The sequence below is a fragment of the Arabidopsis lyrata genome, assembly GCF_000004255.2.
Source record: "Arabidopsis lyrata subsp. lyrata unplaced genomic scaffold ARALYscaffold_2, whole genome shotgun sequence".
NCBI lineage: Eukaryota > Viridiplantae > Streptophyta > Magnoliopsida > Brassicales > Brassicaceae > Arabidopsis > Arabidopsis lyrata.
Genome location: NW_003302554.1, coordinates 854,462 through 864,950, shown reverse-complemented (window position 1 = coordinate 864,950; position 10,489 = coordinate 854,462). Strand labels below are relative to the sequence as shown.

At 37.7% G+C, this 10,489-nt stretch overlaps 3 protein-coding genes across 3 annotated transcripts in view; all 3 read left to right on the top strand.

Annotated features, from left to right (window-relative positions):
- Positions 1-2,947, top strand: part of LOC9324022 (probable copper-transporting ATPase HMA5) — a 4,071-nt gene extending 1,124 nt beyond the window's left edge. The window contains 6 exon segments of the mRNA XM_021034538.1: positions 7-56; positions 59-852; positions 950-1,204; positions 1,324-1,446; positions 1,558-2,037; positions 2,119-2,947. Of these exon segments, the coding sequence (XP_020890197.1) occupies positions 7-56; positions 59-852; positions 950-1,204; positions 1,324-1,446; positions 1,558-2,037; positions 2,119-2,541 (2,125 nt within the window). The 3' untranslated portion in view covers positions 2,542-2,947.
- Positions 2,948-6,047: 3,100 nt separating this feature from the next.
- On the top strand, positions 6,048-8,810 carry LOC9324020 (xyloglucan-specific galacturonosyltransferase 1). Its single transcript, XM_021034534.1, is given in 1 exon segment — positions 6,048-8,810. A coding segment is annotated over 1 exon segment (2,028 nt). The 5' UTR covers positions 6,048-6,739; the 3' UTR covers positions 8,768-8,810.
- Positions 8,811-8,989: 179 nt separating this feature from the next.
- LOC9322467 (probable glutathione peroxidase 8) lies at positions 8,990-10,455 on the top strand. The gene is made up of 6 exons (XM_021034536.1): positions 8,990-9,114; positions 9,530-9,606; positions 9,701-9,762; positions 9,836-9,954; positions 10,039-10,206; positions 10,288-10,455. The coding sequence occupies exons 1-6, from the start codon at positions 9,070-9,072 to the stop codon at positions 10,318-10,320; spliced, it is 504 nt and encodes a 167-aa protein (XP_020890195.1). The 5' UTR covers positions 8,990-9,069; the 3' UTR covers positions 10,321-10,455.
- The last annotated feature ends 34 nt before the right edge of the window (positions 10,456-10,489 follow it).

The following is a 10,489-nucleotide window of genomic DNA, read 5'->3' as shown; positions in this document are numbered from 1 at the left end:
CGAATATTCACTAGCTGGTGAGATTAAGCAGTACTATAAGTCGTTTCTATGGAGTTTGGTTTTACTGTACCGGTGTTTTTGACAGCGATGGTCTTTATGTATATCCCTGGAATTAAAGATTTGCTGATGTTGAAGGTCATCAATATGCTTACCATTGGAGAAATCATAAGGTGGGTTTTGGCTACCCCTGTCCAGTTTATCATCGGTTGGAGATTTTATACTGGCTCTTACAATGCTATACGCCGAGGATCGGCTAACATGGATGTTCTGATTGCTCTGGGAACAAATGCAGCTTATTTCTATTCATTATACACTGTGTTGAGAGCTGCAACCTCTCCTGATTTCAAGGGTGTAGATTTCTTTGAGACCAGTGCCATGCTCATTTCGTTTATCATACTGGGAAAATATTTGGAGGTTATGGCTAAAGGAAAAACATCTCAAGCGATCGCAAAGCTTATGAACTTGGCACCGGACACTGCGATATTGTTGACTTTGGATAAGGAAGAGAATGTGACTGGTGAAGAAGAGATTGATGGTCGATTGATACAGAAGAATGATGTGATCAAAATTGTTCCTGGTGCTAAAGTAGCTTCAGATGGTTATGTCATATGGGGACAAAGTCATGTGAATGAAAGTATGATAACTGGAGAGGCAAGGCCAGTGGCAAAGAGGAAGGGTGATACAGTGATAGGAGGGACTTTGAACGAGAATGGAGTTCTACATGTTAAGGTTACAAGGGTTGGTTCAGAGAGTGCTCTTGCTCAGATTGTTCGACTTGTTGAGTCTGCGCAGCTAGCGAAAGCTCCAGTACAGAAGTTGGCTGACCGAATTTCCAAGTTCTTTGTTCCTCTTGTGAGTAATCTGACATTTTGATAAACAGATAAACAGAAAGTTTAGTCTTTTCAAGGAACTGTTACTTTTTTAAACTCACTGAATTATAATGTTGCAGGTAATTTTCCTCTCGTTCTCTACTTGGCTTGCCTGGTTCTTAGCTGGGAAACTGCATTGGTACCCTGAATCCTGGATACCTTCTTCAATGGATAGCTTCGAGCTTGCTCTTCAGTTCGGGATCTCTGTAATGGTTATAGCTTGTCCATGTGCTCTTGGGCTGGCTACTCCAACTGCTGTTATGGTTGGTACTGGGGTTGGTGCATCCCAAGGTGTACTGATAAAGGGTGGTCAAGCCCTAGAAAGAGCACACAAGGTTAGTGTGCAGTAAGTTATTAAGTCTCTTGCTTTGTAAACTTATTATACTTTACTCAGGTTCTCTGTATCATTTCTTTTCTGAAATGATAAAACCTGAAAGTTTCAATGACGGTGTAGGTAAACTGCATTGTCTTTGACAAGACAGGAACTCTCACGATGGGGAAGCCCGTGGTTGTGAAAACAAATCTCCTGAAAAACATGGTACTTCGAGAGTTCTATGAACTTGTTGCTGCAACTGAGGTAATCTCTTGTAACCATCGCACATGCGCACAAATTTTTCAGGCTAACTTTTGGAAACTCATGGCCTACATAAAAAATAATATCACTATGTTGTTGCTATCTTTTTATCAGGTCAACAGTGAGCATCCGTTAGCAAAGGCCATCGTCGAGTACGCGAAGAAATTCAGAGACGACGAAGAGAACCCTGCGTGGCCTGAAGCCCGTGACTTTGTGTCCATCACTGGAAAGGGAGTGAAAGCCACCGTTAAAGGAAGAGAGATCATGGTGGGAAACAAGAATCTGATGGATGATCATAAAGTTTTTATTCCAGTCGATGCTGAAGAGTTGCTAGCAGATTCTGAAGATATGGCCCAGACCGGGATTCTTGTCTCTATAAACAGTGAACTGATAGGAGTTTTATCTGTTTCGGATCCTCTAAAACCGAGTGCTCGAGAAGCCATCTCCATTTTAAAATCCATGAATATCAAAAGCATCATGGTAACTGGTGACAACTGGGGAACAGCAAATTCCATTGCTAGAGAAGTCGGTATCGACTCTGTTATCGCAGAAGCTAAACCAGAGCAAAAAGCAGAGAAAGTCAAGGAATTACAGGTACATTAGTAGCTCCACACTAAATGTTAAAAATTTCACATCTATGAATTACAAAATTGAATAAAAGAAATGATTTTGCAGGCTGCGGGACATGTTGTGGCAATGGTGGGTGACGGAATCAATGACTCACCCGCTCTAGTGGCAGCGGATGTAGGCATGGCAATAGGTGCAGGAACCGACATTGCCATAGAAGCAGCTGATATAGTTCTGATGAAAAGCAACTTAGAAGATGTGATCACAGCCATTGATCTTTCAAGGAAAACGTTCTCAAGAATCCGTCTCAACTACGTTTGGGCTCTCGGATACAACCTCATGGGGATACCGATCGCTGCAGGAGTGCTTTTCCCAGCGACACGTTTCAGGTTGCCTCCATGGATTGCAGGTGCTGCAATGGCTGCTTCCTCTGTTAGTGTAGTGTGTTGCTCTCTCTTGCTGAAGAACTACAAGCGACCTAAGAAGCTTGATCATCTGGAGATCCGGGAGATTCAGGTGGAGCGAGTTTAAAAAAAAACTGAACTAAACCGAGTACCGGTTATTGAATTTGACGAACCAATAAACCGTACTGTAAATTTTCACTCCTTATCTAGAAGAAAGTAAGCCCATCTCCTGGGGCCTGCGTGCCTGGCTTTGGGCTTTTGCCTTGTTTGTGTTTGGGTCTGCGTGCCTCTTTCGGCTTTTGTCTTGTATGTTGGGCCTGCGTGTCTTTGTCGATCTTTTGGCCTTGTATGTGCTTTTTTTGGTTTTAAAATTTAAAGTAAAAAAAAAAAGAAAGTAAGCCCATTAACTAATAATGGTGTGTGGATCAATGGCGTTGTGTATTATGGCACTAGGATAAGTGAATGGTGGTTGGTAAGATTCAATGTGAGATCTGAAAAGTTTGATCAAGTAGTAGTACAATATTTGGGTGATCCTTCTCCTCCATCTTATCGCAAGTAACTCTAGTCATTGATATTGAACAACAAAGATTTGAATTGTGGGTTTTGGAAGATGTTGAGAAACATGAATGGTCCAAGATATAGATGATTATTAATAAAGAAACATCTATTTATATATATATATAGTTATAGATGATAATAATTGATAGTTTTGATATATATATATATATATATATATATAGTTATAGATGATAATAATTGATAGTTTTGATTAAATTTCCAATAAATCATAAATATTCTTAAAAATAATAATTACTCAAATAAGTAATTTGAATATCCCGCATACAGTATTTTAAACCTACATTCTTATCCGTTAAATAACTTTTCTTATCTTTAGAGCATGATTAACGGTGGTTTCTTAGATAGTTCTTAGATTTAAAGTTGAATTAAATTAAATTGAAAATGTTGTATAAAACTAAGAAACGTTTCTTAAGACATTTTTAGAGTTAAGAGGTGTCCACGCAGGCCCGGCCCTGTACCCATTTTTTTTATACATTTGTATGGGGCCACACAAAAATAAAGGCCCATTTTTTTGTTTTTTTCATATTTAATAAGAACAACAAGTGAAAATAAAGGCCTATTTAGTTAGATGCAAGTCTGTTAAAGGCCCCAATTTCCGAAAAAAAGGCCTCAATTTCCGAAAAAAGGCCCCAATTTTCATTAAAAAAGTTATTTTTGACATTATTTGTGGTATTATATTATATATAGAGGCCTCAATTTTTTTATTTCGTATTGGGCCAAGTATATTACAGGACCGGGCCTGTGTCCACGTGGCACGTTTGCACCGTGTCTCCGAGTTTGCTTTATGTGTTTGTGTTCTGTTCTGGGTGTTGAATTGGGAACGAGAGAGATGGGTCTTTGAAACTACTGTGTAAGAAAGAAGTTGTCTTGGTTAATTCCATTGTTGAACAGCCTTTGCCTAGATTAAGCAGTTTTTTCGATTCTGTGAAATCTGAATTGCTTAGAACTGATTTGGTTAGGTTGGTTAAGGGACTAGATGATTCTGGGCATTGGGAAAGAGCTGTTTTTTTGTTTGAATGGTTAGTTTTGTCTTCGGATTCTGGAGCTTTGAAGCTAGATCATCAAGTTATCGAAATCTTAGTTAGGACTTTAGGTAGAGAATCTCAAGACTCTGTTGCAGCTAAGTTGCTCGACAAAATTCCTCTACAAGACTATATGCTCGATGTTCGTGCTTACACGACGATCTTACATGCGTATTCACGGACAGGGAAGTATGAAAAGGCTATCGATTTGTTTGAGAGGATGAAAGAGATGGGTCCTTCCACCTACTTTGGTGACTTACAATGTGATTCTCGATGTTTTTGGGAAAATGGGTCGATCTTGGAGGAAAATTCTTGGGGTTTTAGAGGAAATGAGAAGCAAAGGATTGAAGTTTGATGAGTTTACTTGTAGTACTGTGCTATCTGCTTGTGCAAGAGAAGGTTTGTTAAGAGAAGCGAAGGACTTTGTCACTGAACTTAAGTCATGCGGCTATGAACCTGGAACTGTAACTTACAATGCTTTGTTGCAAGTTTTTGGCAAAGCAGGAGTTGTTTATACAGAAGCATTGAGTGTTTTAAAGGAGATGGAGGAAAACAACTGCCCAGCAGATTCTGTGACATACAATGAGCTTGTTGCTTGATATACTCTATATTTACCGCTTTATCATGGTTGTTATAATCCTAATTATTGTGTTTCATTAGTATTTTCATTGTGTTTGTTGCATTTAGTGTCCAAGTGTGTCTTCTTGCATTTTAGAAGTCCCATAGTGTCTTTGTGTGTCTTTTGGTGTGTGTTTGTGTGTCTTTTGAGCAATTTCAGGTTAAAATAATGGAGGACACACATTTGGATGCAAAGAAGAGAATTGATGATTAAGAACCAGTCCGAAGTCCTTCAAAGATCTACTCAGATGAGAGTCTTTCATTGCGATTTAGCTTCAGAGCGCTTCATGAAAGTTATAGGAAATTGAGTTATCTTTCTAACGGTGGTGATTTCAAGCAAATCAGAGCTTCGATGAAAGAGTTATGGTGGTTTTAATGGACATATATCACTCTGGCGCGGAAAAGAACAAAGGATGGCCTCAAGATTCAGCATTGGTTTATTGATTATTTTGGCCATCGTTCTTCTAATGGTGTTTGCTCTGCAGGAATCTTGGCCGGCTCTGCGGTGACAACGTTTTGGAACTTGACAAGCATTAGTAAAAGTGCTTGTTCGAGTAAACAAAATGCAATTTTGACTTTTTGTGTTGATTTAACAGAGATCATATAGATTTGATTTTAAAGATGGACATTTGTCTTTGATATGTAAACTGAAGACAAAGAGATGAATAAATTTTTTATGGTTTATGAGTTTTAACTAAAATTATATTCATATCTCTTTTAACTTAAACACAAATTTAACTAAGAACCCACCATTGGACAATGACAAAATTAAAACTATAACACAAGCTCTTAACTTCAAAATTTTCAAAATCTATATTAAAACAATTGCTAAGAGCCAATATTAAGAGACTATCCAAAAATTTAGGGCAATACAAATCGGTTTAAAATAGGTTAATTTGGAATATATATCAACGTGATTTTATAATCGGTTACATATACACAAAGAGATCTCTAAGGGGTTTCTTCCTTCAGAAACAAGAAACGTCATCATGAGAACTAGACATCGCAGCAAGAAGGAAAAGATCAACAACGAGTCTCGAGTAACGTCGGAAATAACAAGATATGTTGCAGATGAAGTTCCTATAGATCTGGTAATCGAGATTTTGAGGAGATGAGATCGCCTGTGAAATCTGTAGCTAGGTTCCTTTTTGTATCCAAGTTATGGGCAAAAATCATCCGCAGTCAAGCTTTAATTAGATCGTTCCCATTTACGTCTTCGCTTAAGCCACATCAACTCATTGCATTCAAGTATATAGATGACGAAAACTAACGTCAGATTTGGAACGTCAATACAATCAAACTCTTAAATTCATACATTAAAACTTCAAAATATTCTTTAATCATGAAAACATTCCGAATTTTTCCCGTATATACTTATCAGATCTGTTTGCAATTCATGATGCATATTTAGATCACATAATTCGGATCTAGCAAGCACATTATTTTAAAATTGATCATTGTTGGAATATAGGTAGTGAAAACGGAAGCCAGATCCATTTTACTAAAATTATGTTTAAGACTTCAAAAGGAGAGTTTATGGAAAGATAATAGAAAAGTTATGGTGAAAAGACTTTTATCTATGTCCAAATTAAATGAATCAAATTGTATTTATAGAGAACAAAAAACTGAAGAATTTTGGTATAGTTTTTTTCTTTTCTTTTCAATTTCATTACTATGAAATAAATGACCTGATAAACGAAACAACGAATCAAAAAATCACGCGTGACACATTGTCCCCTCCAAACTCATTTTTCAACATGTTGAATTCAATTAATCCATCTCATTTCAACACCTAAAATCAACACCATCACTACACCAATTCAACTTTTGAATTAAAAATTTATCACCTTCATTGTAAATGGTCTTTACAACAGTTGAAAAGAAATTCAACACCACCGTACCATTGAAAGTAGTCTAACATATTAATTGTTCAACCAAAAAAAAAAAACTTGCATTAATTTTAATATAAGATTCAACGAATGATAAATTAAGACATTTGTTGATATACATAATTAATTTAAATATATAGATACGTATATTTGATATCAATTATAAGTCTTCCAAATCATATAATTTATTTTTGGAACACCAAGACGTGCAAACTCAATGATCATATATACTACAATTATTAGACGACGTGCTTGCATGTCCGTAACATAACATCTACAAAAGCTTACACAGAAAATAGAATCTAAAAAGCAACCAAACAAAAAAATGCCTGTCTCCATCTCAAAGAGGCGACCAAGAACATCCAAAAAAACCGAAACCGAGAAATCCGAGAAAACACTTAAAGATTCTCGTACTTGTTGTAATAACATTTGCTCGATCTTCTCCAGATCAATTCTCTATCGTGTACCTCTCACGATTATCTTTCTCTTCTTAATTTATCTTTGGTCCACTTCCACGACCGCTATCTCCGGTCATGTCGTTCATATATGCATCTCTTCGCGGAAGCTCAATGACCGTTATTGTCTCACTGCCGGTACTCAGCCCGCTTTACGTGTACCAGTCAACAATTTCACTAAACCGGTTAGTGAAGATGTTGTAAGAAGGAAAGAAGAGAAGAATGTTGTAGTTCTTGGTAAAGATGGAGACAAGGGTTTCGCAAAAAATGAAACATTCGTCGGAGAAAGAGATTCAGACAAATCTACGGTCGGAACAAGCCTCAACGTCATAAAGAATGACACTTCCACCGGAGAAATCTTCAGAGAAAGAGTTTTCGTTCTTGATCAAGATTCTAAACCCATCCATGAGGAGAATCTTGATTCCGTTCTTGATCAAGATTCTAACCCCAAAAACGAGATTGATCGCGATGTCTTTGTTGATTGGGATCCAGAAACCGGCGAAGAACGATACCGATATTTCAAATCGAAGGACGAAAGCGAGGAGACTGCTCTAAAAGCCGTGGACAAGTATCTTCAAATACAAAGATCTTGGTTATCAATGGGAAGCAACCGCGGAAAGCCTGGATCTTGCGAAGGAAAAGAGGTTTACGTTTACGATTTACCATCTAAATTCAACAAAGATTTGTTGGGGCAGTGCTCCGATATGGTCCCATGGGCCAATTTTTGCAGCTACTTCAAGAACGATGCATTTGGTGATTTGATTGAGAATCTCGGTATAGGCTGGTTCAGAACGCATCAATACGCTCTTGAGCCAATCTTTCACTCTAGAGTTTTGAAGCATCCATGTAGGGTTCATGATGAGACCCAAGCAAAGCTCTTCTATGTGCCTTTCTATGGTGGTATAGATGTTTTGAGATGGCATTTCAAGAACGTTTCTGAGGATGTGAAGGATGTTTTGGCGATCGAGGTTGTTAAATGGCTCGGTTCGAAGAAATCATGGAGGAAAAACGCCGGGAAAGATCATGTTTTTGTTCTTGGAAAGATCTCTTGGGATTTTAGGAGGAATGATAAGTTTTCGTGGGGCTCAAGTTTACTTGAGATGCAAGAAATGAAAAACCCTACAAAACTCCTCATCGAACGTAATCCATGGGATGTCAACGACATCGCGATACCTCATCCGACATACTTCCACCCGAAAACAGACAACGATATCGCCATCTGGCAAAACAAAATTATTGGAAAACAACGTCGGAGCTTAATCAGCTTCGCCGGTGGAGCAAGACCTGGCAAGTCTGATAGCATCCGATCAACATTGATTGACCAATGCAAATCATCTCCAAACCAATGCCGGTTTTTGAATTGTACCGATGGAGGCTGCGATAAACCGGAATCAGTTATCGAGCTTTTCCGGGATTCGGAATTCTGCCTCCAACCGCCTGGAGACAGTCCGACAAGGAAATCGATATTCGATTCCCTCATATCAGGTTGTATCCCGGTGATCTTTGATCCGTACAGCGCGTATTATCAGTACACGTGGCATTTACCGGAGGATCACCGGAGATACTCAGTTTATATAAACAAAGAAGATGTGAAGGCAAAGAAAGTAAATGTGATTGACAAGTTGATGTCAAAGACTCTAAGGGAAAGAGAGGATATGAGGAGTTACATTGTTCAAGAGCTTTTGCCTGGTTTGGTCTATGGAGATTCTAATGCTAAGTTTGAGAGGTTTCGAGATGCTTTTGATATTACTATGGATAGTTTACTCCGGAAGATTGCTAAAACTGTTTGATTTTATTTTTTCTTTGAACCTCATTGTAAAATTTTCAAAATTATATTAGAAATCTCAAAATAAAATATAGAACTCATCATTTTATAGTTTCTGAAAATACTCTTATGAAAACTGGCCCACTAAATAAAACCCTGTTTCGGAAAAAGGATAAAAGCCCATTAAGCCCAAAACATAATATCAGTTACTTAAAACAGAGTAAACGACTCATTATCGAACGTCACGCGCATTAGTCGCGCGTGTGAAGCGAATATATCCAAGGTCACTCCTTGCTCGTTGACTGCTTCTTCTTCATTTCTAGTGAAATGGCGACGAAGGAACCAGAATCTGTTTACGAGATTAGCATCGAGGTGAATAAATTGCTTCAACTTGAATCATCGATTCAATAACACTCTTTGATAACTTGGGTTTGTGATTTTTTGTTAAAAGGAAGCACCTTTGATATTATAGGGTTCTAAGGATGGGAAAAGATTTTACTTTAAGGTGTCTTGGATGGGAAGGAATTTGATATGTTTACATTGTCTGAAGTAACGATTTGTCTTTTGTTGTATCTAGATGTTTGGTTTAAGATTGCTTAGGTTTTGCTTTTCTCACTAGAATCAATTAGATCATGATGGACCATGTTATCAGTTTGATCCTTGCTTTGTCTTCTTCTGTTGATTGGTCTCTCACATTTTGTTTTCTATAGTCTTTGATTGATTTCTTGTGTTGGCCTCTGAGGCTTTAGCTGAATAATCGTGATATCTCTTCTTCTTCCTGTAACAGGATGCTAAGGGAAACAGCTTAGAACTCAGTCAATACAAAGACAAAGTTCTTTTGATTGTCAATGTTGCTTCCAAATGGTTAGTTTTTACTCCTTCTATTAAGCTTCTTTCTTTTGCAAATTTGTCGAAAATGTTTGTGTCTTGTCTTGTTTATACTCTCTGATGGTCTCAGTGGGATGACAAACTCAAACTACACCGAATTGAATGAGCTTTATAGCAAGTACAAAGACAAAGGTACATAGTGATTTCAACAACAAATTTCTAAGTCCACGCTATTAGCTTCTCCATTGACGTTGTTCTGTTTCAGGTCTGGAGATTCTAGCATTTCCTTGTAACCAGTTTGGTGACGAGGAACCGGGAACTAGTGACCAAATCACTGACTTTGTTTGTACTCGCTTCAAATCTGAATTCCCCATTTTCAACAAGGTATAGATCAACTCGATGAATTCACTACAATTCTCTATGTCCTGAAGTTTTTAAAACATTCGTATATGTCCCGTTGTGTATTAGATTGAAGTAAACGGAGATAATGCTTCTCCTCTGTATAAGTTCTTAAAGAAAGGCAAATGGGGAATCTTCGGCGATGACATTCAGTGGAACTTTGCTAAGTTTCTTGTTGACAAGAACGGTCAAGCTGTAGAACGATATTATCCAACTACTTCCCCTATTACTCTTGAGGTAAAGAAACAATCTCTCTCTCTCTCTCTCACTCTTTCATTCACTCTCTCTGCTAATTTTCCTGTCTCAATTTTTCTGCAGCATGACATAAAGAAGCTTCTGAATATCTCCTGAATGATGCAGCTTTGTTGCTGAATCGAATTGTATCTGATTATGAACCTCTCTAATTCAATAAAGAGCCATGACATTGACTTGGATTGATCTTTTCTGTTTTGTTTTCCTAAATTTAAATTGGTTCGAGACTCGCAATTAATCGGGTTATTTAGATAAACCAGCATTATCA